This window comes from Panthera uncia, chromosome E3 (assembly GCF_023721935.1).
Source record: "Panthera uncia isolate 11264 chromosome E3, Puncia_PCG_1.0, whole genome shotgun sequence".
Classification (NCBI taxonomy): domain Eukaryota; kingdom Metazoa; phylum Chordata; class Mammalia; order Carnivora; family Felidae; genus Panthera; species Panthera uncia.
The window spans coordinates 17,090,661-17,118,014 of NC_064815.1; the positions used below are offsets into that span (position 1 = coordinate 17,090,661).

A 27,354-nucleotide genomic window follows, 5' to 3' on the forward strand; every position below is an offset into this window, starting at 1 on the left:
ATGACCTGAGCCAAAACCAACCGATGCCCAACCGACTGAGCCACCCAGGTGTCCCATATATTTCTCTCTTTTCTAAATTGTTAATTGTGGTAAAATACACATAAAGTAAATCTCATCTTATGGCTTAGCATCTTAGCCATTTTTAGGTGTACAGTTCAGTACATTTTTAAGGTACATTTTAAGAGTACATTCACATTGTGCAACCATCACAACTATCCATCTCCAGAACTTTTTCATCTTGCAAAACTGAAACTCTGTTCTCGTTAAATAATGACTCCCCTTCCCCTTTTCCCCAAGCCCTGGCAACCACCATTCTACTTTCTGTCTCTATGAATTTGACCACTCTAGTACCTCATATCAGTGGAATCATACAGTATTTGTCTTTTTGTGACTGGCTTATTTCACTTAGCATAATGTCTTCAAGGTTCACCATATTAGAGCATATGTCAGAATTTCCTTCCTTTTTAAGGCTAAATAATATTTCATTGTATGCAGATACCATATTTGGTCTATTCATTCATTCATCTGTTGATGGGCCCTTAGGTTTTTTTCTACTTTTTGGCTCTTGTGAATATGCTGTATACATATGGGTGTACAAATATCTCTTTGATACTCTGCTTTCAGTTCTTTTGGGTATATATCCAGAAGTGGAATTGCTGGGTCATATGGTAGATATGAAGTGGTAACTAACTGTGGTTTTGATTTGCATTCCCCTAATGATTAGTAATGTTGAGCATCTTTTCATGTGTTTTTGGTCATTTGTGTATGTTCTTTGGAAAAATATCTATTCAAGTGTTTTGCCCATTTTTTAGGTTAATTTTTTGTTGTTGCTGTTGTTGAATTGTAGGAGTTCTTTACGTGTTCCTGATATTAAGTCTTTAGCAGATACTGGATTGGCAAATATTTCCTCTCATTCCACAGGTTCCCTCTTCACTCTGTTGATTGTGTCCTTTGATACGCAGAATTTTAATTTTTTATGTAGTTCCCGTTTATCTATTTTCTTCTCTCTCTCTCTCTCTTTTTTTTTTTGTCTGTGATTTTGGTGTCTTATTTAAAAAATCATTGCCAAATCCAACATCATGAAGCTTTTCCCCTATGTTTTCTTCTAAGAGTATAATTTCAGGTCTTACATTTAGTTCTTCCATGCATTTTGAATTAATTTTTGTATATGGTGTAAGATAAAGGCTTGACTTCATTCTTTTGCATATGGATATCCAGTTTTCTCAATACCATTTGTTGAAAAGACTAGCTTTTCCCCATTGAATGATGTTGGTATCCTTGTTGAAAATCATTTAACCATATGTTTGAGGGTTTATTTCTGGACTCTCTATTTTATTCCATTGGTCTATATATCTATCCTTATGTCAGTGCCCCACTGTTCTAACTGCTATAGCTTTGTGGTACATTTTGAAATCAGTAACTGTGAGATCTCCAATTTTGTTACTTTTCAAAACAATTTTGGCTATTCAGGGTCCATTGGGATTCCATATGAATTTTAGGATGGATTGTCCTATTTCTGCAAAAATCACTATTGGGCTTTTGATAGGGGACTGCACATATCTGTAGATGAATTTGGGTGGTATCAACATCTTAACAATATTAAGTCTTCCAACTCATAAACTTGGATTTCTTTTGATTTATTTGGTTCTTCCATAAGCTCTTTCAGCAACATTTTATAGTTTTCAGTGTGCAAGCCCTTTGTCTACTTGGTTACGTTTATTCCTCAGTATTTCATTACTAAAAATTTGTTTTATGTTTTATTTTACATTTGAGAGAGAAAGAGAGAGAGAGAGCAAGCAGAGGAGGGGTAGAGAGACAGAGACAGAAGCAGACTCCAGGCTCCAAGCTGCCATCCCAGAGCCTGATGCAGGGCTCGAACTCACGAACAGTGAGATCATGACCTGAGCCAAAGTCAGATGGTTAATGACTGAGCCACCCAGGTGCTCCAGTATTTTATTATTTTTGATGCTATTGTAAATGGAATTGTTTTCTTAATTTCATTCTCAGATTGGTCATTGTTAGTATGTAGAAACAACTGATTTTTGAGTGTCAATTTTGTATTGCACACTTTGTTAAAATTCCTTTATTGGCTCTAGTGGGTTTTTTGTGGAATCTTTAGGGCTTTCTACGTATAAGATCATGTCATCCTTGAATAAAGAAAAATTTACTTCTTCTTTCCAATTTGGATGACATTTTTATTCAGTTTGGATGACTTTAATTTTTCTCTTGCCTAACTGCTGTGGCTAGGACTTCCAGTACTATGTTAAATACAAATGGCAATAGTAGGCATTCTCATTATTTTTCTGATCTTAGAGGAAAAGCTTTCAGTCTTTCCTCATTAAGCTCCATTATGTCTGGTATTGGTATTTATCTTTTTAAAGTAAGATTAATCAACAAACGCAATTAAAGCAGGGGTACAAGGGAATCTCCAGAAGGTCTTTCCAGGATTTGTGAGTTCCCTAAGAGAGAAAAACAACCATGGGCTTCTCCTCCTCCATGTAAGAAAAGGAGGGTGTCTGATTTACAGGGTTGCAGTGACAGACAATGACACGTAAAGGGAAAATAATAGTATTTCATAGGGAGATAGGCCACCAGCTGAGAAGTGTTGAGTGTTTTCTGTCAGTAGAAGAGTCTTTAGAATGGGGAACCATAGTTAGCAGAGACCTTAGAACTAAATAAATCAATGGAAAGTTGTATGCATTCTGCTGTTGTTCCTATAGCTCTTAGACAAGGTAGGTATGCTGTGGCTATTGGATCTAATGAAAAACTGAAATAAGCAGTAGGCCTCTGATGACCCCCATCTGAAAGTTGACCAGTACTCCTAATGCTTGTTCAGACTTTTTTTTATTATTAAAACATTTTTTTTTACATTTATTTATTTTTGAGAGACAAAGAGAGACAGCGTGAGCAGGGGAGGGGCAGAGAGAGAGGGAGACACAGAATCCGAAGCAGGCTCCAGGTTCCAAGCTGTCAGCACAGAGCCCGACGCGGGGCTCGAATCCATGAACTGTGAGATCATGACCTGAGCCGAAGTCAGACGCTTAACCCACTGAGCCACCCAGGAGCCCCTTGTTCAGACTTTTCATGAAGATAAAGGAAAGATGCTTGTGACACTAAAATCTTGGAAACTGATCTTTTTGTAGTTATCACACCAATTTTTGTGCTTAAAAATGATTATGCTTGGGGCGCCTGGGTGGCTCAGTTGGTTAAGAGTCCGACTTCAGCTCAGGTCATGATCTCGCAGTTTGTGAGTTCGAGTCCCACATTGGGCTCTGCACTGGTAGTGTGGAGCCTGCTTGGGATTCTCTCTCCCTCTCCCTCTCTCTCTCTCTCTGCCTATCCCCGACTTGTACTCTCTCTTTCTCTCTCCCCTTAAATAAAAACTTAAAAAAATGATTATGCTTTTTTTTTTTTTTACTAAAAAGCATATAATCATTGACAGATATTTACATTAACCTACACTTTAGTCACGTGTAAATAACTTAGGAAGAAAACTCTTTGGTTTATTATTTTTTAATTATAGTATAGAAGACAAAAGAGTTCTTATTTAATGAATTTAAACTAATAGGAGAATTTGGAGAAGAGGAGTTTGGAGAATTCCTGGTAAACCTAATGATTCCTATTGTTTTTCATTTTATAAAGTAAAGGAGAAGATCTCTGTGTTACCTAATGGCTTTTTTAGAAAATTGAAGCTAATTTAGGCATAAAAAATATGCTAATAGTGTTATTAGTCTAATTTTGAGGACTGAATCTAGGAAAGGAAAAATCAAGAATAGTTGTAGAGGAAACAATATACAGGAAACAAATATCTAAAGAAAAGAGATATTTGGTGCCTGGGTGACTCAGTTGGTTTGAGCATCTGACTCTTGATTTCAGCTCAGGTCATGATCTCATGGTTCGTGAGATTTAGCCCTGTGTCAGGCTCTGTACTGACAGTACTAAGCCTTCTTGGCATTCTCTCTCTCTCCCTCTCTGCCCTTCCCCCCAAAAAATAAATAGATAAACTTAAAAAAAATAAAGTACCAAGAGTTAATAATCGCCAAATTTTTATGGTGTCACAACAGACTCCAAGTAGCCAAAGCAATCCTGAAGAACAAAGTGGGAGGTGTCACAATTCCTGATTTCAAGTTATCCTACAAAGTTATAGTAATCAAAACAGTATGGTACTTGCACAAAAAATAGACATATAAATCAACAGAACAGAAAAGACCCTCGTAATAAACCCACACTTATATGGTCAATTAATCTACAACAAAGGAGGCAAGAATACACGATAGGGAAAAGACAGTCTCATCAATCAACAGTTTATCCTGGGAAAACAGGACAACTGCATGCAAAACTGGATAACTTTCTTACACCAAACACAAAAATAAACTCAAAATGGATTAAAGACTTAAATGTGAGGGGCGCCTGGGTGGCTCAGTCGGTTGAGCGTCCGACTTCGGCTCAGGTCATGATCTCGCAGTTTGTGGGTTCGAGCCCCGCGTCGGGCTCTGTGCTGACACCTCAGAGCCTGGAGCCTGCTTTGGATTCCATGTCTCCTTCTCTTTCTGCCCCTCTCCCTATCTCTCTCTGTCTCTCAAAAATAAATAAACGTAAAATAATTTTTAAAAAAAGACTTGAATGTGAAACCTGAAATAATAAAACTTCTTAACACATAAAAGCAGTAACCTCTTGGACACCAGCCTTAACAACATTTTTCTAGATATGTTTTCTCAAGCAAGGAAAACAAAAGCAAAAATAAACTATTGAGACTACACTAAAATAAAATGTTTTAGCACAGCAAAGGAAGCTATCAACAAAACAAAAAGGCAACCTACTAAATGCAAGAAGATATTTGTAAATGACTATCCAATGATGGGATTAGGGTTCTGGGTGGCTCAGTCAGTTAAGTGTTTGACTTTGGTTCAGGTCATGATCTCAACAGTTCATAAGTTCAAGCCCCACATTGGGCTCTGTTGCTGACAGCTCAGAGCCTAGAGCCGGTTTTGGATTCTGTGTCTCCCTCTCTTTCTACCTCTCCCCCGCTCTCTCTCTCTTTCTCTCAAAAATAAATAAACATTAAAAAAAAACTCCAATAATGATATTTTTACCTGAAATATATAAAGAACTTATACAACACCAAAAAAAAAAATCTGATTTTAAAATGGGCAGAGGACCTGAATAGACATTTTTCCGAAGAAGACATACAGACAGCCAAAAGATACATGAAAAGATTCTCAGCATCACTAATTATCAGGGAAACGCAAGTCAAAACCACAAGGAGATATCACACGACATCAGTGAGAATGGCTAATATCAAAAAGACAAGAAAAAACAAGGGTTGGCAAGGATGTGGAAAAGAGGGAACCCTCGTGCACAGTCATTGGGAATGTAAATTGGTGCAACCACTGTGGAAAACAGTGTGGAGGCTCCTCAAAAAGTTAAAAATAGAAATACCATATGATCTAGTAATTCCACTACTGGGTATTTACCCAAAGAAAATGAAAATACTAATTCAAAAAGACATATGCATCCCTATGTTTATTGAAGCCAAGGGGTTATTTACAATAGCCAAGATATGGAAACAACCCACGTGTCCACTGATAGATGAATGGATAAAGAGGATGTGATTGATATGTATATTCGATGGAATACTACTCAGCCATAAAAAGGCAAGAAATTCTGCTATTTGTGACAGCATCGATGGAACTTGAAGGCACTATAAGTGAAATAAATTAAAGAAAGAGAAACACCATAATATTTCACTTATATGTGGAATCTAAACAACAACAAACAAAACTAATAGAGACAGAGAACAGATTGGTGATTGAAAGAGGCAGGGGTTGGGGTAAGGGAAATGAATGAAGGTGGTCAAGAGGTACAAACTTCCAATTATATGATAAGTTCTGGGGATGTAATGTACAGCATGGTGACTATTTTATTTTATTTTTATTTGAGGGAGGGAGGGAGGGAGAGAAAGAGAGAGAGAGAGAGTGAGTGGAGGAGAGGGGCAGAGGCAGAGAGACAGAATCTTAAGCAGGTTGCATGCTGAGCACAGAGCCTGATGTGGACCTTGATCCCATGACCCTGGGATCATGACCTGAGCCAAAATCAAGAGCCAGACACTCAACTGACTGAACCACCCAGGCACCCCAACATGGTGACTATTTTTAAAAGAAAAATATTTTAAGGAAAATAGTATCTGAAAACTATGATAATTTACTTAACTTTTAAAATCAATATAAAATATAAGAAGGTTTAAATCACAAGAAGACTGACACTGATCTTATACAAACCAAAATATCGTACTGGTATTATTTTTACATGGCAAATTTAAATTTAAAGACATTGGATTATGCCAAAAGCTCTTCCTTTATCTTTGAACTGAGGCCTTTTCTTATCTTGTACTATAATAACAAAGCCTATTACATAAATATACTTTTCAGTGCACACTGAGGAAATCATATATAGTTTAACAATTAGTTTAGACATGTTTGTTTAACTAGATTAGATATTTCTAGAGCGCACACATTCAACAGAATAATTCCCTAAAGTTTTCCAAGAGAAGAAAATGGACAGCAAAAAAGGTGAGAGGTAGCTACTTAAGGCAAATATAAAATTATCACTCTAAAAGGCTAATTCATGTTTTTCCTGCAAGGAGAAGGAAAACAGTTTAAATGTTAAAAAAAAAACAAAACACATTTTGACATAATACACACACACACACACACACACACACACACACACACACAGTGATATTCCAGCCTATTTAAAAAAAATAAATGAGGCACTTGGCAATGTAATACAGCTATACAATTAAAAAGTCAGCATTTATTAATCTCCAAAGTATGGAAATGAAATAATCACCTATGTTAAACAAAATAACCTCTCTCTCTCTCTCTCTCTCTCTCTCTCTCTGTCTCTCTCTTTCTTAGGTAGGCTCCACATCCAATACAGAGCTTGAACTCACAATCTTGAGGTCAAGAGTTGCACACTCCACTAACTGAGCCAGCCAGGCACCCCATAAGATAATCTCTCCTTTTGACAAATAAGACAAATAATCTCCTCAGGAGACTTTCTTCCTTTTTTTGTTCTAAGGTACCTCTCAAATAAATAATCTTGTTAGGGGCCACTGCAATTCTAAATTGTCCCTAGTGAGACTGTGTCAGAGAGATAAGGGTACAAGTTAGTATAATTGTGAGAAGGAAGCAGGTATTTGGCCCAATCTTAGTTGAGACAAGGATCCATAAGGATGCTGTGCAACCTTGCATCTGCAGAACTTTGCCAAAGGCCAATTTTCATTGACAGGGACCAGAGAAAATGTCCTGATTCTGGTCAGAAGAAATGAAACAAAGAAGTTTGCAGGGACACAAACAAAACTGAGGAAGAAGACCTTATAGCAATTTAAAATGGCAATCTGCTGCAAAGTTTACCCAAAAGACACTGGTCCGAGGATACCTTTTGAATTTCATAGCCTCTAAGACTCGTTATAGTACAGACTTATTGGGCATTGGTTGATAGAGTGATTTGTCTGGTTTATCCTGGTAATAAATGACACTCCAGCATGCTAACTAGTTATATGACCCCTGAGTGGTTGGCATCTCCAGCTTCTTAAAGGGACAAGTGACGTTCAATCATTAGAGTTTGAGCAGTAACAGGTTTGTGATGCCCTTAGACATCCAGGACTGTATACCTGTCCTTTCCCTAGAAACGTTTCCTGTTATAGACAAATGGCATTCAAAACACTAGACAGGAGGTCAGACCCTAACAGCAGGTATAGAAAGCCCGAAAACAATTTTACCAAGGAAAAATAAAAACCGAATTGGATAACCAAAAAACCAACGGGGACATTATACCAAGGAAAACAAAATAATCCTAACACATAAGGGTCTTAACAAAATATTAGAGCTCAATATAGTGAGAACTTGGCTCCTGGTCATGGACAGGATGGCACCTCCGAGACACAAGGGATCTCAGATGTGTACATTATTACTAGAGTGGAGGGTTCCAGTCCACGGTGGTAAGGGCTTTAGCTGAATCTCTGTGGATTCCCCATTTCTGACAATGCCCTCCAGCCAAAGATCAACGGGAACACACCTGTAGTTAAACAGGGGCAATGGCACACCACGGGGAACCCCATCATGGACATCTCAGCAAGCGTGTGTTAGGAAGGACTTATTTATTACAGGATTTAGGCTTGTGTTGGATGATTTTCAAGGAGGGTTTGAGAAACGGGAGATTTGCGCTAGGTTGGAAGTTGTCAGGAGGTAGGGATAATTCTTTTTGGTTATCTTAATAATTCTTATCTAGAATTTAGGAGGAACGGATCAAGGATTAAAGCCGTACTTGGTAAAAAAATAAAAAGGCAGTCACTCAAACTGGGGGGGAGAAAGAGTTATGTTTGGTCATTTTTGTGGTTGGGACAATGTTCTTGTTTTTGTGTTCAGACATGATTATGAAACGGTCTTTCAATCCATCAGAGACTGCCTTTGTCTGATGTTGGGAGTTCTGTGAAATTGTTTATGCTCAAAAGGACAACACCACAGCCCGGCTGACAGTGCTAGGCCAGCTCCTGGCAATACCAAGGCTTCTAGAGGGAGAGTGCCCACCAGCTCTCAGCTGTGATGGGCTGCTTTTCTCTTTTTCACCAGCTACACTTGTAAAATCACAATCGACAATCCCTTCTGGTAAAACATGAACTCTTTAGGTCACCCCAGGCCCCATTACTCCCCAGTGCCTTACAATGGCCCACCCCACTCATTTACACTCCCGTCCCCGGGCACTGAAATCTGCACCCCTCGCTAAGCAAAAAAGGAACCAAGCCCAGAGAGAGGTGGCTTGCCTAGGATCACTCCGTGAACTGGGAGCATGGTGGAAACTACAACTCCGTTTTTCCCTGCTAAAGGCCCATTATTAAATCTCTGAAGTAGCAGCTTCTAGAAGGAAAGTAGTTTAGTCAGATAAAACACACGCTCTTGTCAACAAGGTGTTCCGATCTTATTCCTTCTTTCTTTCAGGATTGGCTGTCAATCAGCCGGGATTCTGAGACCCTTGGCTGGCTGCAGCAGCGACCCTTGACATTCATTCTGCTCCTCAAAACCACCAAGCGCGTTCTGGCCTGGAGTCTGTGTTTGTGCCCTTCCCACAGCCCGGAACTCTTGTCCCTCACACCTCCACGTGGCCGCCTCTTCTCTGCTTCGGCCCCGCATCACCTCCTCAGGGACGCACTCCCTCTAGACCTTACCTACTCACACCCAGCGTGCCCTAGCACTCCTGTCACCTCCCCTAGAAGGCCACCTCACAGCAGTCTCTTGTAAGAATGTCCCTTGGTGCTTTGTTCGCAGCTCTTCTCGGTTTGTCAAAAACGCGGCGATGGGAGGCGGGAAACCTTGCCCTTCACGCCCACGAAGCGCTCTGAGGGCAGAGACCCAACGACGCGGAGGAGACCTCGTTTTCCACAGCTGACTGGCGACCGGGGCGGGGGAGGAGTGGGGGGGGGGGCTCCTACACTCAGGGTCCCGGGCTCGCGGAGGGGCGCCCGCCTTGCACAAGGCCCCGCCCCGCCATAGCCGGAGCGCTGTCTCTCAACCCGGCCCAAGGCCAGCACGCATGCTCCGCCGGCCCGCGAGGTCGGGGGCGGGACCTTGAGGCGCCTGCGCAGTTGCTCGGCCCCGGCTTCCGGGCGGTATCGGCGCGATGGAGCTGAGGGCCAGTGCCGCCGAATAGCGGCGGCGTGAGGTCGCGCGGGCCGGGTGGTGTGACCCGAGGGCTTGGGTCTCCGGGTACTTGGGAGCCGCCGGAGGGTGCGGAGAGAGCCTAGGATAGCCGTCCGCCGCCACTCCCCGGCATGTCGGCCGAGGCCTCGGGCCCGGCGGCGGCCGAGGCCCCGTCCCTGGAAGCGCCTAAGCCCTCGGGTCTTGAGCCTGGCTCCGCCGCCTACGGTCTGAAACCGCTGACCCCGAACAGCAAGTACGTGAAGCTGAACGTGGGCGGCTCGCTGCACTACACCACGCTGCGCACCCTCACGGGACAGGACACCATGCTCAAGGCCATGTTCAGCGGCCGCGCAGAGGTGCTCACCGATGCGGGAGGTACGCCGCGCCGCCCTCACCTGTGTGGTCTTCCAGATCCCCGTCTGCCTTCGCCCAGTCTCCTCCTACCCCCTCTCTCGTCTCTATCGTCCACTCAACTCTTTTCACCTCCCTCCAGCCCCACATCCCGTCTTATCTCCCCTTTCTCATCCATAATCTCCCTCAGTCCTTCACCCCCTGCAAATAACCAATGTTTATGGAACATCACTCCCCCCGCCCCCCGCAACAGGTGCTACGGTTGTGATTCAACATGTCACTTCAGAATTTTTATTATCACTTCCCTCCAATTCTCCCACCCTTTACTCCTCTGCCCAAACGACTTGGGAACCAGCCCTTCTGCCAGCAGCGCCCTTCCAGGCAACCTTCAGGTTCCTTCTAACTGCTTAGCCTTATGTTTGCCTCTCTACCTCAGCACTGCTAACCACCAGCCGGGAGGAGTTGTCTGTTAGCCTGTTCTTATAACACAGGTCCCTGTACACTCTAGGGATTCATCTGTAAATGCAGATTGTAGAAAAGGGCTGCTTTGGGTTTGCTAGGGACACCAGAATGGAGGGTGGACAGTTCTCTTTGGCAAGTGAACCTTACGTTCTTGGAGTGTTGCCTTCAGGGTTGGACACACATGCCCCGGTGGAACCTTAAAGTTTTTGTGAGGGGCCGGGGGGCATTTAGAGGGATATAACGAGGATCGTAAGAGCAGGAGAATTAAAATTTCAGAGGTGGAGTTCAGTCTTCAAATATCTGAAATTGAAGAATGTATTTATTCAGCAATTATTTGTAAAGCGCCAGTTAGTGCCCGAGATACTTTGGTAAATGAATCAAACAAGATTAGTCTTGTGGACTTTACTTTTTTGTGGGAGCAGGAGGAAAATAATGAGCAAGTACATATGCAAAAAATACATGTAATTGCAGATAGTAATAAGTTCTATGAATAATATAAACGTTAAAATGGTAGTGAACTGGAGGATGGGGTAGACATTTTAATTAAGTAGGATGGTCAGAATTAACACCAAAGGTTAGAGTTTGTTGATACGGTAATCTGTAATAACTTTCTCACGGTGAGAGGTTTTTCAACATGGGACAGACTTGGAAGGGAGTTAATTCTCTGTGTCTGCAATATGTTGTTAAAAAGGGGTCTATGGGAGAACTCCCTGGAGATTTTTAAAAGGGATGTTCTTGGGGATGGCAGCGGTCTGAGATCAGTATTCAGACTCGAAGAGGGAAAATCTGTTTTTCATAAAAGTTTAGCAGCTCCGGAGCCACCTGCAAAGCCAGCCTTCCTCCTGCCTCTCTCCACCCCACCAGGTTGGGTGCTGATTGACCGGAGCGGCCGTCACTTTGGTACAATCCTCAACTACCTGCGGGATGGGTCCGTGCCACTGCCTGAGAGTACCAGAGAGCTGGGGGAGCTACTAGGCGAAGCGCGCTACTACCTGGTACAGGGCCTGATTGAGGACTGCCAGCTAGCACTGCAGGTGAGGGTCCCTGGGTCCCACCCTATGCCCATGTCCCTGGGAGAGCTGCCCAAGCAGTTAGATACTAGGACATTAAAAAAAAGAGAGAGAGAGAAGAGGCATATGGGGTACTGTCCAGAGATGCTGCCCGTGGCCTGGCCGTGACTGGTCATGACCACAGAAAATTTGGGGGTGCTTTCCACTGTATCCCTGCTGCCTCAAGAAGGACCTCTTTCACCACCTCATGCCAGGACTAATGTAGTTGTTAAATAACTGCTCTCTCCTTGCTGTTCCTACCCGGCTAATGGAGCTCTCACACTACCACCTGAATGATGGTCCTTAAACACAATCCCAATCTCTTCTCCTCCTTGCTCAGAAATCTTAAATAACTCCATGTGCCACTAGGAAAAAACAAAAACAAAAAACTAATTTAAACTAGAATATAGTGACCTGTGTGATTTGGTTCTGTCCTGGGAGGCAGCATTCCACCTCCAACCAGGTTTGGTTTTTTTTCCTTTTCTTAACTTTTTTTTTTTTTTTATAGCGTTGAAATCCTAGAAGCAGAACTGCTCCCAATACAACAGGTTGGGGGTTCCAGAGCCCCAGCTGCTGGGCTTCTCTTCTATGGATCTCTTAGGATTCCGAGGAGATAGAAAGCATAGCCAGGACCTGTGGGTTAAGTGTCACCTCTCCCACAGCTCACTGAATGACCTTGATTGAATCAGTTCCTACCTCTGGCATTCTGTCCTCATGTTCCAAAAGATAGGGAAACAAGAAAAATATGTACAGTGTAGTGAGTTTTACATAAGCCTTTTATTCTGTTCTACTTTTACAATGTTAAACATGTCCTTTCTTTTATGATACAATATTAATAGGAGATAATGAGGTTTTTTTTTAATGCCCTTTATGTGTTAAAAAGTGGCAACTATTAACAACTTTCTGTTGTCTTGGTGAATACTCACTGGTTCTGGAAATCCAAAAATATAGAGTTCCTTTGGGCAATATCCATGTTTTTCAAACTGCATCCCATAGAAGAAAAAATGCATTTTATACTCACATATATATAACTTAAATAAGAGTTATATGAAATGATACTTTTAGTGAAATACACACTGATATATTCTGTTCTCTTTTTAATGCTTTTTGGGACCCATTAAACTTATTCATGACCCACTAATGAGTAACCACTTGCAGTTTGAAAACCATTGCATTAAATGATCTTGAAAGTGGGTTCCTGCTCTGTAGTTCTACATTTATCCAGTGTTACCTCACACCCACTGTGTGTCAGGAGCAATTCTGCTATCTATTTGTGTGTACATCTTGTACCTCCTGTTCCACGTAAAGGAGGGAAGTTGGGGATGCCTTCGAGGTCAAAGAGCCAGTAAGCTGCAGAGCTCAGATTCCCAGGTGCAGTGCTTTTTCCTCTGTACTCCAGCTGCCTCCTTTCCAGGTTTCCCTGACACCGTTCCCATCCTCACCCCACTCAGAGTTTTCTTGTTTGCCTGGAGGTTTTGTTTTTGTTAAGATTTGGGTTTAGAGAATTGAGTTCATCATACTCCTCAGTGCGTGGTACTTAATCATTATTGGTGTATACAAATCTTGTCTCTTTTTACTTTTTCCCTGTCATTCCCAGTCCCTTGCCCATTTCCCTTTGACCCATAGATAGCCCTCCAATTCTAATGTTTTGATACATATACTTGGATTATGTTTGTACCCTTGAAAAGCTAAAAGCATTGTTTTATATATGTACATGTTTTAAATATCCATAAATGGCATTGAGCTATCGATTGTGTTTTCTGTTTGAACACTTTTTTCAAGATCTATTCATGTTGCTCTATGTACATTTAGTTCTTTACTTCTGACTGCTGCACAAGAATCTATGGCTTGTATTCACCATATTTTATTTATACATTCCCCTGAGGTTGGAGACCTAGATTGCCTCCTACTTCTTCCTTCCCCTACAAACAGTGCCACCTGCCACTGTGAGTGTGGATCCTGGGCCAGGGTTTCTCATGTTTGGGAGTGGAATTGCTGGGTCACAGAACACATACAAATAAATTTCAGCAAGTATCATCAGATTACTCTCCCCATTGACTGTAGCACTTTATACTCTTGATCAGCAATGCTTAAGGGATCTCGTTTCTGCATATTCTCAACCACACACAGCATTATCCAGTGTTCTAATTTTGCAAATCTGATTCGTATGGAGTGATCTCATTTTAATTTGCATGCTTCTGATTACTAATGAATTGAGCATCTTTTCATATGCTTAACTCACTTTTTTGGTTTCCCATTCTGTGAATTGCCTATTCATATTCTTTACCAAATTTTCTACTGAGTTTCCTATCTTTTTCTTGTTGCTTTGCAGAAGAGCCTTGCATATTTTAGTTTAGTTCCTGGGGAGAATTAAGCCCTAAGGCATATATTGTACATAATAAGTTTATTCTCCTCCTGTGCAGCTAGAATGGTACTATTTGCTTATCATCCTTGGAAGAATTGAGAAAATAGTCACTCAAATTATTTATTTGCTGGGTTTGCAATTTGGGTGAGGAATCCTAGTTGAGAAAATCTGTTTCAGATAATTTCTAGTCAGTTTTAATTGTGGCCAGTATTTTCTCTTGAAATGTCACCTGTCTGTGGCACCTGTTGAATAGAAATCCTTGATTTTTTTTATTATAAATAACCATTTATTATTTTTAAAGCAGTATATATATATGTATTGTAGAAATTTAGAAAACACAGATAATCAAAAAAAATAAAAGCACCAAATATCCTTCCGGGTCTATTTGTGTGTGTGTGTGTGTGTGTGTGTGTGTGTGTGTGTGTGCGCGCGTGCACGCGCGCGCCAAATTATGGTCGTGCTGTATGTGCTGTTTTGTAGTCTGGTTTTTTTGTTTATTTGTTAATAATTGCCATCTTTCCATGTCAATAAAATGTTTTCTTATCTAACATCCAGGGTATACAAATTTCTCCATTTGTTCCAGAAACATCTTTTATAGCTGACTCATCTAAACCAGGATCCAGTCTAGATCTTTGCATTACATCTGGTTATTTTGTTCTTTAAGTCTTCTTCCAGCCAAAAACCATCCCTTTTTTGTTCATGCTGACTTGTTAAAGAGACCATCAGCTGTCTTGCACAGTGACCCACTTTCCAAATTTGTGTGGTTGTTTACCTGTGGTGTCATTTGGTTTGTTACTCTACCCTATTCTGAGTTTTCTATAAACTAGACTGTAGATTTAAAGACTTGACAGTAAACATTTTGGTTAGAATACATTGTAGGTAATTTTATGTATTTCATACTGTGTTATATGAAGTGACCCATAATATTGTTAATATGACCCATCATTGGTAATGCTCAGAATTGGCTCCTAGATTCAGATGATAATGGTCAGATCCCTCCATTATAGTTACACTTCCTTCGTGCCAGCTGTAAAGCAATCTGTGTAATGTTTATGCACTGTGTGAATGGCAGTTATCAACCACACACCAGTTGAGAATCCTTATGTGAATCAGTAGTTTCATTAGGGTTGTGGAGTAATTATAATTGTTATTATTCCTTCAACATTATGACCTGGGGTTATTTGTAAAGTCACGTTTTCTGTTGTTAACTGGAGAAATTCTTGATTTTTTTTAATGTTTTTTTTTTTTTTTTTTTTTTTTGAGAGAGAGAAAGAGAGAAACAGAGTGTGAGTGGGGGAGGGACAGAGAGAGAGGGAGACAGAATCCGAAGCAGGCTCCAGGCTCTGAGCTGTCAGCACAGAGCCTGATGCGGAGCTCGAGCTCATGAACCATGAGATCATGACCTGAGCCAAAGTTGGCTGCTTACTGACTGAGCCTCCCAGGCTTCCTGTGAAATTCTTGATTTTTAATGTCAAATTCCTCCCCGCTCCTTTATTTCCCCCCTTAATGGTATATCCTTTCAGGGTCTTGCTTAAAAAGGTTTTTTGTTTGTTTTTTTCCATTCTACATCTTTTTTTTTTTTTTTTTTAATTTTTTTTTTTCAACGTTTTTATTTATTTTTGGGACAGAGAGAGACAGAGCATGAACGGGGGAGGGGCAGAGAGAGAGGGAGACACAGAATCGGAAACAGGCTCCAGGCTCCGAGCCATCAGCCCAGAGCCTGACGCGGGGCTCGAACTCACGGACCGCGAGATCGTGACCTGGCTGAAGTCGGACGCTTAACCGACTGCGCCACCCAGGCGCCCCTCCATTCTACATCTTTTATTAGCTTTATGGTTTTATCTTTCATATATGGGTCTAAATGGAATTCACTGTTATAAATGTAAATTATGAAGGGATTTAACTATTTTTTGTCCTCCATAGAGTGAACTAGTTTTCCCAGTGCCACCTACTAAATATTCTGTGGTAGCCAGTGTCTAAGATGCCCACCCGCAATTCTTACTTCCTCCTTATTCATGCTCTTGTTTAGTTCCCTTCCACGCTGAATAGGGCTGACCTATGTAATCAGTAGGATATTGCAGAAGTGATGGTGTATGACTTCTAAAGCCAAGTCATAAAAGACATTGCCATTTCTGCCTATCTCGGGTCACTCACTCTGGGGGAAGCCAGCTGCCACACGAGGACAAGGGAGATTCACTTGGTGAGGAACTGAAGCCCCCTGCCAATAGCCAGCACAGACTCCCAGCCATATGGGTGAACTATCTCAAGCAGATTCTCTAGGTCCAGTCAAGTCTTCGGATAACTACAGCCCTGGCCAATGTCTGGACTCCAACTTCATGAGAGACCCTGGGCCAGGACCACCCAACTAAGGTGATCTCAAGTTCCCAATCCACCGAAACTGTGTCATAATAAATGTTTATTGTTGTAAGCTGCTAAATTTGTAGTAATTTGTTACCCAGCAGTAGAGAACAGATTGGGTATCTGGTGTGGGGTTCTGTGGTAACAAAACTCTAAAGTGTAGGAGTGGCTTTAGAACTGGGAAGTGGGCACAAGCTGGCATGGCTTTGAGGAGAATATTAATAAAAGCCTAAAGAGCTTGAGAGGGTCTGTTCACAGAAGTCTGATGACCTTGGAGTAGGCTGCTGGGATGAAAATGTTACTGGAAACTGGTGTAAAGGGGATCCTTGTTATGCAGTGGCAGAAGTTTAACAACACTGTCTCCTGCAGTAATGTAGAAAGTGGAAAATGTACCTAATGATCTGGGTGGTGTAGCTAAAGAGATTTCCAGAAAGAATGTTGAAGGTGCCACTGGGTTTATTGTTGCTGATAGTAAAATAGAAGAGGAGAGGGTAAGCAAGAGGAAAAACAATTGAACACAAAGGAGCCAGGTATTACTGGGTTTGAAAGTCCCCAGCCTTTCCAGGTAACGCATGATGTTAAAATTAACAAATGGCTTCCAGGAAAAGATCAAATATAGGGCATTCTCAGTAAAACATGATCTAAAGATGAAACTGAGGATATGATTGTAAAATCCTTTGTTAAGACTTCAGAAATATCCAAGATGCCTCAGAGAACCTTTGAATCAAATAATAGTGCTTCTAAGAAACTTAAGGGTGTTACCCCTCAGCAGTCTCAGCACAAGCCCAAAGTAGAGGACAGCTTATCTCACGAAGATTTGTGGGTGTGGCATTCGTCTAATGAACTGAACCCCAAGACTCACAAGACACCCATTAAGTTTTTAAGAGAATTATATTGGCAGAAACACTGCCAGCTTGGACCAAAAGTGACAGACCGTGCAAGACCTTTGGACCCCCAGAGTTCTACTGGCAGGAAACCATGGAGCTGCAAGCATGGATTATCTTTCATGGAAAAGGGAGGATGACTCAGGGCAGAGCCAAGAGCCATAGAGAATCATTTCTGAATAAGAGTAGGCATCAGAGAGCTCCCAGTATTCATCCAACTGGATTACAGAATTGATACGAAACAGTGACTTCTGTGTGCCACCTACCTCCTCCCCAACCGTTTGAACAAGAGTGCCCCGGTGATTGTGCTAATGCCTGTTCCACCACTGCATAGTAGGTATATGGGAGAGATGAGTGGTCTCTTTAGTTCACAGGTCTTCAGATAGAGTGGAAATGTTTATGGAGCTATACTTAAGGAACTACACCTAAGGAGCCTCATCCCAACCTACACTGACTTAGATAAGATTCTGTACTTCAAGTGACGCTGAAATGGGATGAGACTTTGGAGGATCTTGGGAGGGAGGAAGTGTGTTTTTCAATGGGAAGGAGTTGAATCAAAGGAGCCAGAAGGTGGCCTGTAGAGTTAGTTAGCCTCCAAGGCAGTCCCCGGTGATTCTTATTCCCTAGTATTCATTCTTTCATGTAGTTTCCTTCCACACTGAACAGAGCTGACAAAACTAGGTCATGAAAGACATTGAGCCCATCATCTTGGTCTCTCGGATCATCTGCTCTGGAGAAGCCAGCTGCCATTTTGTGAGGACACGCAAGCAACCCTATGGAGAGGTCCAGATGACAGGGATGAGATGTTTCCTGCCGACAGCCAGCATGAATTTGCCAGCCATATGAATAAGCTTTCTCAAACACAAACCGTCCAAATCAGGCATGTCTTCAGATTCCTGCAGCACTGGGTGACATGACTACAACCTCAAGGGAGACCCCTATGCCAAAACGACCCGTCTGAGCCACTCCTGAATCCTTGACCCACAGACACTAGGATAATAAATATTTATTGTTGATTTAAGCTGCCAGGTTTGGAGATAGTTCATTACACAGCAGTAACCAATAGATACTTCATACTTGCCCCCACCGATATGTGGTGTCCTCTTTATAAATATGTTTTCATATATATACCAGCCCGTTTCCAAACTCTCTGTTGTGTTCCATTGGTTTCTTGTTTGTTCCCCCAAACCAAAACCACACTGTTTTCTTTAGTATGGCTTTGTAGGATACGTTAATATATGACAGATTCAGTCTTTTCTCTTGGTTCTTTTTAAAAATTGACCTAAGTAATAGACTTTTATTTTTCCATATTAATTTTAGAAAAAGTCATATGAGTTTTTTTTCTTTTAATGTTTGTTTGTTTGTTCGTTTGTTTTGAGAGAGAGGAGAGGGGAGAGAAATTCCAAGCAGGCTCTGTGCTTTCAGCACGGAGCCCGATGTGGGGATCAAACACATGAACCGGGTGAGATCATGACCTGAGCCAAAACCAAGAGTCAGACGCTTCACTGACTGAGCCACCCAGGTGCCCTAATTTTTAAAAATCTTCTGGAATTTCTAGTTAAGAGATCTTCTGGTTGAGAGAGGTGAGAGGGGTTTTGGCATAAAGATTCTTAAAGACAGGAAAGAGGAAAGAAGCCCATGTATCTGGTTTTGCCTCAGACCTCATCCCACCCAACCAAGTTCATTTCCTGAACAGACACTGAGCATCCACTGTATACTAGGAATTCCCTAGGTGAGAAGAGACCAGATCATAAGCAAACATACCCCAAAGTGAGAAAATGTGAAGAACTAAGAGCCATGAAGAATGAGCTGTTAATGTGAAAAGGAAGTAGAGGAGCCTACTTTACTCTAGTAGTGGTCAGGGAGCTTCAGGAATTGGACCAGCACCCTCTGGGGGGTACTGTTTGAGTTATCTTAATGGTATGAAGGGGCCAGCCATACATACAACAGTGTAGACCATTCCAGGCAGTGGGAACAGCAAAGGCCTGGGTGGGCACAAGGAACAGGCTATGGGTGGGGCTGAAGCCCAGCAAGTAGGGGAGAGTGGTAGAGATGAGATCCGAGAGGTTGAATCCTGCAGAGCTTTGTGGACCACTAAGGAGTCTGAATTTTTTTCCCCAAGGCAACAACTTTTGACAGCTTTTAAGTGGGGGAGTGAGTGACCTTTGGTTGTGCTGTTAACCACCTTCCGCTTCTTCTCCAGCAAAAAAGGGAGAACCTGTCCCCGCTGTGCCTCATCCCCACGGTGACATCTCCCCGGGAGGAGCAGCAGCTCCTGGCCAGCACCTCCAAGGTGAGGCCCCTGAGCCCTGTAGGGTGGAGGCCGGGGGCCTCTCCTTGCAGCCTGACCCCCACCCTTCTCCATGCTCTCTCCGCCCACAGCCCGTGGTGAAGCTCCTGCACAACCGCAGTAACAACAAGTACTCCTACACCAGGTGACCACCACGGGGCGGGAGGTGCACCGGGTGGAGTACTGTGCTCAAGCACAGCCCAGGTCTGGGCCCAGGGGGAGGGACAGAGGGACAAAGAGAAGGCCTGCCTAGACCAGGGTTCCAGCTCTGCCACTTACCCACTGGGCACTTTGGGCAGGTCATTTTCATTCCTGAGCTTCAATGTGATCACCAGTAAACAGGCTTGAGGTGAGGATTAGATGATAATGGCTGGCATTTACTAAGTGCTTTTCCGTAACAGGCATTGCTGTCAGTGCTTCACACGTATTAACTCCCATCATCCTCACAGTCGTTTGAGGTCGGTACTATTGTGATCTCCATTTTACAGATGAGGGAACTGAGGCACCAAGAGGTGAAGTAACTTTCCTGGTGTCACTCAGTTAAAAAGCAGCTGGTCTAGGACGTTAGGTGAAGCAGCCCAGCCCCAGAGCCTGCACTGGGAGCCACTCCGCTGTGCTGGGATTTGCTCCGCAGATGCTGGTCCTCCCTGAGGCCCGCTTAGCCTGGCCCCAGGGGTGGAGGAAGCTCCCTGCTGGGCACCAAACCCCTGGGCAGGACCAGAGTGCTGGGTAGGGGGGCCCCTAGGCTAGGGGAACAGCGGGCAGGAAGCCAGTGTACTGAGGCCTCCTGGCCCCTGGTCCTCAGCACTTCAGATGACAACCTACTTAAGAACATCGAGCTGTTTGACAAACTGGCCCTGCGCTTCCATGGGCGGCTGCTTTTCCTCAAGGATGTACTGGGGGACGAGATCTGCTGCTGGTCCTTCTACGGGCAGGGCCGCAAAATCGCCGAGGTGTGCTGCACCTCCATTGTCTATGCCACGGAAAAGAAGCAGACCAAGGTCAGAAGGGGTTCAGAGTCTGATCAGGGAGGGCTGTGGTGGTGGGCAGCACCAGGACCCTGGACTGGACAAAGGCAGCTCAGCAGACCAGGCAGCGGAGAGTCCGTTACTGGGAGCTAGGGCTGCAGTTCCGAGTTCCAGGGTCTTTTGTAACCTTGGGCATGTCACCTTACTTCTGTGGGCCTGTTTCTCTGCCATGAAATGAAGGTGTTGGATTACAGTGGGATTCTTTACCTAGGCCATTTGGGTCTCCAGGCGATCTGGAAGTGGTTTGCAAGTTCGGGAGTGTGTATGCATCTTTCCATTTAGAAAGACCATAGTTGTTAGAATCTCAGAAGGGTCCATGACTCAAAATAGGCTTTTAAAACCTCAGGACCTTAGAACACACAGGTCTCTTAGAACAAGTGAGTGTATAATTCCTGAGTCATTAACATGACAGCCATCAGCAGATAACTTCCTGAGCACCTACTCTGCACTAAGCTTTGCACCAGGCTTCAAATCAAGGTGAATGAAATGTCTGGTTAAGTACCAGCGCTCTGTCATGGCATCTACTTCCTTCTGCCCTTGATATGAGGGAAGAGCCTCAGATACACCCTCTGAGCACCCAGTGCTATCTCATGCCTCCCCACCTTTGCACACACTGTCCCTCTGCTTAGACTGTTTCCTCAGCCCCGTCTGCCTAATGAACTTGTGCTTAATCTTTAAGACGCAAGTCAAGCACAGCTTTCTTTGGGACACCTTCGCTCATGAACTTTCAACCCCACAACCCCAGAGTTGATCATACTTCCTTCTTAGTCTGCAGCAGGCAGAGGCGGAGATAGGGGGCTGTCACACCAGCAGCAAGGGGTTAGCTTCTTGAGCGTAGGGGATCTACCTTTTCTTCCTATCTCTCTAGTACTAGACAGGCACTTGCCACACAGCGAAAGCTAGGAAACATTCACTGAATGCATGCATGAATGAATGAGTGACCAACCCACCTTCCAAGAAGTTTCCACTGTAATTGGGAAAACAAGATAAACCAGTAATGAGAATGCAGCTTGTTAAGAGTTAGTTATATCCCTCCAGGCCACACAAAGAGACCCTCCATCACCTCCTCACTTCACTCCTTTCCACTCTCTCCACTGCCTCCCTCCTTACTATACTAAGTGCACTCCTGCCCCAGAGCTCTTGCACTTGATGTTGCCTGTTCCCCAGACTGCTCTTTCTCTGCTTATCCACCCGGCTCCTTCCCTCCTCCTTTGTCTCTTGGTTCAATGTCACCTTTTCCACCAGACTTTCTCTGAACTCCCTCTCTAAAATTGTAACATTCCTGGCCATGACAATCCCGCCCCCTTTTTATTACTTGTATGTCTGTGTCCTCCCCCTAGAATGTAAACTTCCTGCAGATAGAAACTTTGTTTAGTTCACTGCTATCTTCTCAATGTCTAGAACAATGTCTGGTACAGTGCAGTCACTCAGTAAAAAATTGTCAAATGAAAGAACATACCAAGAAGACTTGGCAGCAAAGGAGAGAAAACAAATTAACTCTGCCCGACTTTAGAGCTGGACCTTGAAGGATAAGTAAGACTTTGCTGAGTAAAAAATTTGCAAAGAAGATAGTCCAGGCCAAAGAACCTGTGATTGCAAAGGCTCAGGGGTGTGCCAGTGCAGGGCCAGCTGGGGGAGGGGCACGTCTGTGTATCTGGATCAGAGGGTTGCAGCTGGGGGTTGCTGGCCTTTTGCAGGTGGAGTTCCCAGAGGCCCGGATCTTTGAGGAGACCTTGAACATCCTGATCTACGAGACTCCCCGGGGCCCAGACCCAGCCCTCCTGGAGGCCACAGGGGGTGCAGCTGGAGGTGGTGGGGCAGGCCGAGGGGAGGATGAGGAGAACCGAGAGCACCGTGTCCGCAGGATCCATGTCCGGCGCCACATCACCCACGACGAGCGTCCTCATGGCCAACAGATTGTCTTCAAGGACTGACCTTTGACCTTTCTCCCTGTTTTCCTCCTGCCACTGGAACCCAGTTCCTCTCTCTTTCCCTCCTTTTCCCATACCTTTGCCCCGGCTTTGCTGGCCAAGTCGTGGGCCCATCTTCTGTCCCTTCATTGCATGGTACAGTTCACTGTGGCCCTTTTCCATTCATTCCCACCTCACTGCTAACAGCACGGTACATTCCAGCCCCCTCCCTAGGTCAGAGCCCTTCAGGAGGCCTGCATTTGTTCCCTTATCCCATTCTTGTCCTGCTCTTCCCTCACCAGCTGGTTTAGAGTGATTTAGAGCTCCCTTTCTCCCCTTCTCTCTCTCTCTCTCCCCACCCCGTCCCCCCCGCTTTTTCAGCACATTGTACACGCCAAAGTGTCAAGCCAGCCCTTACTGACATCCACCATGTTCTGAACCACCTCCCCACCACCGTGCAGGGTAGTTTCCCTCCCTCGTCCTTTCCCCACCAGCCCCCCCCCACCTCCTTAACTTTGTACTAGGCTGGCCTGGGCTTGCACCAGCTCAGCCATCTTCTCAATCTATTTCATATTATTTATTTTAATTTTCTATTAAATTATTGGAATAAAGTTGAGTTGAGGGTCTGGTGCTGGCTCTGAGGGAGAGGATCGGGGAGATGGCTTGTGTTAAGGAGGTACTTGGCTAGTTGGATGGGACAGGCCAGGAGCTCCTGCCCAAAGCCTTGAACTGGGCTGGTAGCTAGAGAAAGGTAGTCAGGAGTTAGGAGAGGATTTAAAATCTGTATTTCAGTGTTGGCTGGTCCGTTCCCACCCGCAGCCCCACCCCACCCCCTGCAGTGGAGAGGCAGTCCTGGCTACCACTCAAGCCATCCCTGAGTGCAGCATCTCTCCAGCCCAGATGTCTGAAGGGAGCCCCTTCCTTCAAGGGTCTGGTGCGAAGACAAAGTCAAGGGCCTGGCGCTCAGCCCCAGCCACGTTGGGGTGCCAAAGGTCCACGATGAAGACCACTCGAGGCCCATCTTCTGGGGAGCCTAGGGCACATGGGGATGGAGACAAGAGAGCAGCTGACATTAATTATTTTATATGCCAGAGCACTCGCCAGGTGCTCCTAACAGCAAACACTTTGTAAATGAGTGCCAGGCATTGTTCTAACCCCTTGTATGTGTTCACTCTTCATCATCAGAACAAACTTGAGGGTCAGTACCACAATTATTCCCGTTTTATACAAAGTAACTGAGGCACAGAGATTAAGTAACCTGCCCAAGATCACATAGCTAGTAAGTGCCAGAGGTAGGACTGGAACCCAGGTGGTTCAGGCCCAGACTCTTGTGCTGTTAACCACTTGGCTATGCACCTACATTAACTTATTTAATCCTTGCAGTCACCCAATAAAGAAGGTGATCGCCCCATTTCACAGGTGTTTGGGGAAGTTATAGGACTCGTTCAAGGTCATGCAGCTGGAAAATGATGGTGCTAGGACAGGAAGCCGGTTGGGCTTGATTCTGCAGTCTCTATTCCCTTTCACTCAGTCTCTCATCCCTCCTAGCAGAACGGGAGCCCATTACCATTATGAGCCACTGTGTGCAGGAACGAGTCGTCCACCAGTAGACAGTGTCCTTCAGCCCAGCACTGGGGCTCGCCCCCGACCACCAGCTCACAGCCAGGAGGAATCTTCAGGCCTGTGGAAAGAGACCCGGGCATCCAACACCCCTGCTTCCGTCAAATGGGCCCACCCCATTTAGTCAAAATGCAGAATTGCAAGTCTTAAGCACCCCATGTAGTGTCCCTCTTTGCTGTCTGGAAGGTGACCCAAATGTAATTACGATATAGTAGCAGCTGAAGTGCTGGGAGATACAGGAAAGGCAGTGCAAAGCACAATATTTGTTTCAGAGAAAAGGGAAGGCTCCCTGGAGGAAGTGGCATCTTTTCTTGGGCTTCTGCCAATTTAACTCAAGAAGCTACTTAATGTGTGCTTGGCCCTCATTAGTATAATACTGATGGATCCACTTTGGCCCCAGGACCACAACACAGTAGAGTGCTGTGAGAAAAGTGGGCACCAACTCCAATGATGGGGAATAGTTAGACCTCCCAGAGGCGGTGCGGCACTTGAAAGTGGAGTCCTGAAGGCTGAGTAGGATTTTTCCAGGAGGTGATAAGGGAGAAAGACATTCTAGACTGAGGATAGCGTGAGTGTGGCATCTGCCAGGATCAGCCAGAAAGCTCTCATGATTTAACACATGGTGGGAGGGAAGGGGAGGAAGGGAACAGGTGGGAGATGAGGAGAGAAGGAATCTGGACTTGATCCTGAGACCGGTGTGCTTCGAAGTGAAGGACACGTCAAACTGGTGGCACACAAAATGCTTTTAGGCCAAACAAGGTTTTAAGCAACAGCACATTAAATAACAAAAAAATGTTTCCTTTTCCATTTTCTTTCAGCTTTTAAAACATGAAGAAGAGACTCTCAGTTTGGTGCTACCATAACTTTAACACCCCACCAACACTGCTCCCTTCTAAAGGAACAGAGTGGAGGCTTCAGCCTCAGAGAGACTAGAGTATTTAGCTGGGATTTTTAAAGCTTGCTTCTTTCTTTAAGTTTAAATTTGTTTTTATGAGTCCTTTCTATTTGGAGCAAGTAATACCGATTATCATTGTTCTCTAAAGATTCCTTTTAAATAAGCGAGACAAAATGTAGGGAGAATCGGTATCGAGAAAAACAGTACAGGTGGAAAATGACCATGGCAAAGCTTATGAAGATGGTTCGCAGGTAACTGAAGCTCAGGAAATGCTGCTGTGGGCAACAGGGAGTCATGGAAGATTTCTGAGAAGAGAGGCATGATCAGAACCATAGTGTAGAAAGCTCTGGTGGCAGAGAAGAGTCTGGAGGAGGAATCGTGAAGGCAAACAGGTTGTCTGTAGGCAGCATCTACTTACCCAGATGGCATCTGACCCGGGCATTGGTGGGCCCACAGCGACCCTCAAGCCGGGCCCCAGGCAGGAGGACAGAAAAGCCAGCATTGCCGAAGGTGTTGGCACTCATAAAGCTCCGCAGCCCCCTCAGTGCCCGATAGGCCCCCGGGCACCGGCGGCAGTTGCTGGGTTGGCACCGGCCTGCTTGGTACAGCAGGAGCTGGTAGCACCCAGGGGCCAGGGGTGGGGACCAGCCCCGAGGCAGAGGAGTTGTCCCTGAGAAGTCCCAGCTCACAGCCCCAAAGTCCCGCAAAATGGCAGGGAAGCTGCTCTCCAGGAGCTCCACATCATGCCGCTGGGCATCCCGTGGCACGAAGGGGACTGAGGGCAGGTCTGGCAGGAAAAGCAGGCCTGGGCGCTGAATGCCCAGGACCCCTGGCCCTCCCCCAGGGCCTGGACCACCTTGAGCTGCCCTCCTCACCCTACCCATGCCCGCCCAGGAGTAGCGCCTGGCATAGGCCCGCAGGCGACGGCTCACTAGGCCTTCTGTCCTGAGTCCTTCCCCAGGCTCCCCAGAGCTCCCAGGGCTTGGCCTGCCAGTCTCAGAGCATCCCCTAGGCCCTCCACTGACACCCCCAGCCCGACCCCCAGCCTCCAGGGCCTGCATGTCTTGGGAGCCCAGACGGTAACAGTACCAGAGGAAAAGGGAAGTGAGGGCTCCAAGGAGCAGGGTAAGGGCTGAGGAGGCCAGGGGCGATGGCCACGCAGGCACGATGGGCAGGGAGGCCCTGGCCAGGAGGCCTGGGGCATCTTCCAGACCCCAGTTCCCCTGTCCCCCCAGTTCTCCACCGGTTCCCTCTGTGGCTGCTCCAGGGTTACCCCCTGGGCTGTTTCCCCTCCACATTTCCCACTCTTGGTTCTGTCTCCTTCTGAGGTCTTCTCTTCACCTTCTAGCTTCCTCTTTCTCACCTCCTTCAAATACCTCCAACCCTCCTTTCTCTTTCTTCCCTTCTATCTCTCTCTCCTTCTACCTCTTTTTTCTCCTTCAACACTCTCCTCTTCCTCCTCCCCAACCCCCTCTCCTTTCTCCTTCCGGCAGTTTCCTCTCTCCCCTTCAGCCTCTCCTTTCCCCACTCTCTCTGTCTCCCCCTCTCCTTTCTCCTCTCTTCCCTCCCTTCCCCGCCCCTCTTTAAGCTCTCCCTCCCTTCTAGCTTCCCCGGACAGCAGTTCCTACCCCACCTGGACCCGCAGCCCCGGGAACCCGCAACCAGTCGTCCTCCGCAGCGGCTTCTCTCTCTCCTTCCTCCCCCTTCTCCCCTCTGCCCTCGCTTCTCACTCGACCCGACCCGCGGGTCTTCTCTCCCTCTCTCTCTCCTTCTTCCTCTCTCTCTCTCTCTCTCTCTCTCCCCCCTCCCTCCCTCTCTCCTACTCGTTCCTTCCTTGGCTCCCACTCACCCTGACGTCACCCATCCCCACAGTCCTCTCAGCTTAGCTACCCCCGCCCCCACCCAGTGGCAGCCGCATCTCAGCCGGGATGGGGGGAGGGGGGGGGTCGTCTCCGGATTTGCCTCCCCGCCCCGACGGGGCGCCACGTGGGGCGCAGGGGGCACTGTGCCAACCTCCAGCCGCCCCGCAATGCGAAAAGAAGGGGCGGGGGCTGAGGAGGGGCGTGGCAAGGCAAGGGGCGGGGCGGGCGCGCGGACTGATGGACAAGGCCGGCGCTCGCGGACTGAGGACAGGGACACTGCGGCCCGTCCATAGGTCTGCAGATCCCTTGACCAGTCGGCCTGTGACTCCCCTCCCCCTCCGCCTTCACCAGAGCCGGCCCCCGGCGGGAGCCTGATTGATAGTGAGGGTGGCTTCAGCCAATCGCCGGCGGCGCGGGGGGCCGGGCCCGCTCCGGCTGGGCCGAGAAGAGCTGTCCGCTGGCTGGTGGTGCTGAAAAGGGCGCCCCAGAGGCGTGGTGACAGAGGCCAGGAGAAAAAAAATCAAAGTTGAAGCTGCCTGGCCGCTGGCCGGGGTCGTGAATGTAAGAGAAGGGGTTTCCCCT

General features: G+C 45.6%; 2 protein-coding genes across 3 annotated transcripts; one reads left to right on the forward strand and one right to left on the reverse strand.

The window, feature by feature from the left end:
- Positions 1-9,599: 9,599 nt before the first annotated feature.
- KCTD13 (potassium channel tetramerization domain containing 13) lies at positions 9,600-23,011 on the forward strand. 2 transcript variants are annotated; one of them, XM_049638588.1, is made up of 7 exons: positions 9,600-10,073; positions 11,376-11,545; positions 19,371-19,460; positions 19,550-19,602; positions 19,859-19,915; positions 20,263-20,458; positions 22,183-23,011. In XM_049638588.1, exons 1-7 carry the CDS (start codon positions 9,830-9,832, stop codon positions 22,417-22,419), a joined length of 1,047 nt encoding a protein of 348 aa, XP_049494545.1. In that variant the 5' UTR covers positions 9,600-9,829; the 3' UTR covers positions 22,420-23,011. The 2 variants fall into 2 exon arrangements, with proteins under 2 accessions (XP_049494545.1, XP_049494546.1); XM_049638589.1 differs by lacking the exon at positions 19,859-19,915 and having other exon boundaries at positions 9,602-10,073.
- On the reverse strand, positions 23,012-26,428 carry ASPHD1 (aspartate beta-hydroxylase domain containing 1). Its single transcript, XM_049638587.1, has 3 exons — positions 25,329-26,428; positions 23,963-24,076; positions 23,012-23,428 (listed from the first exon to the last, which is right to left on the reverse strand). Exons 1-3 carry the CDS (start codon positions 26,206-26,208, stop codon positions 23,319-23,321), a joined length of 1,104 nt encoding a protein of 367 aa, XP_049494544.1. The 5' UTR covers positions 26,209-26,428; the 3' UTR covers positions 23,012-23,318.
- Positions 26,429-27,354: the final 926 nt, after the last annotated feature.

Coding starts and splice junctions, on each gene's coding strand:
- KCTD13 (XM_049638588.1), top strand. CDS start 9,830: ATGTCGGCCGAGGCCTCGGGCCCGGCGGCGGCCGAGGCCCCGTCCCTG. Junction 19,603..19,858: donor AACAAGTACTCCTACACCAG/GTGACCACCACG, acceptor TTTCCGTAACAG/GCATTGCTGTCAGTGCTTCA. Junction 19,916..20,262: donor CATCCTCACAGTCGTTTGAG/GTCGGTACTATT, acceptor CCTGGTCCTCAG/CACTTCAGATGACAACCTAC.
- ASPHD1 (XM_049638587.1), bottom strand. CDS start 26,208: ATGTGGAGGGGAAACAGCCCAGGGGGTAACCCTGGAGCAGCCACAGAG. Junction 24,077..25,328: donor CCGGGTCAGATGCCATCTGG/GTAAGTAGATGC, acceptor CTCTTTCCACAG/GCCTGAAGATTCCTCCTGGC. Junction 23,429..23,962: donor GCACACAGTGGCTCATAATG/GTAATGGGCTCC, acceptor CATGTGCCCTAG/GCTCCCCAGAAGATGGGCCT.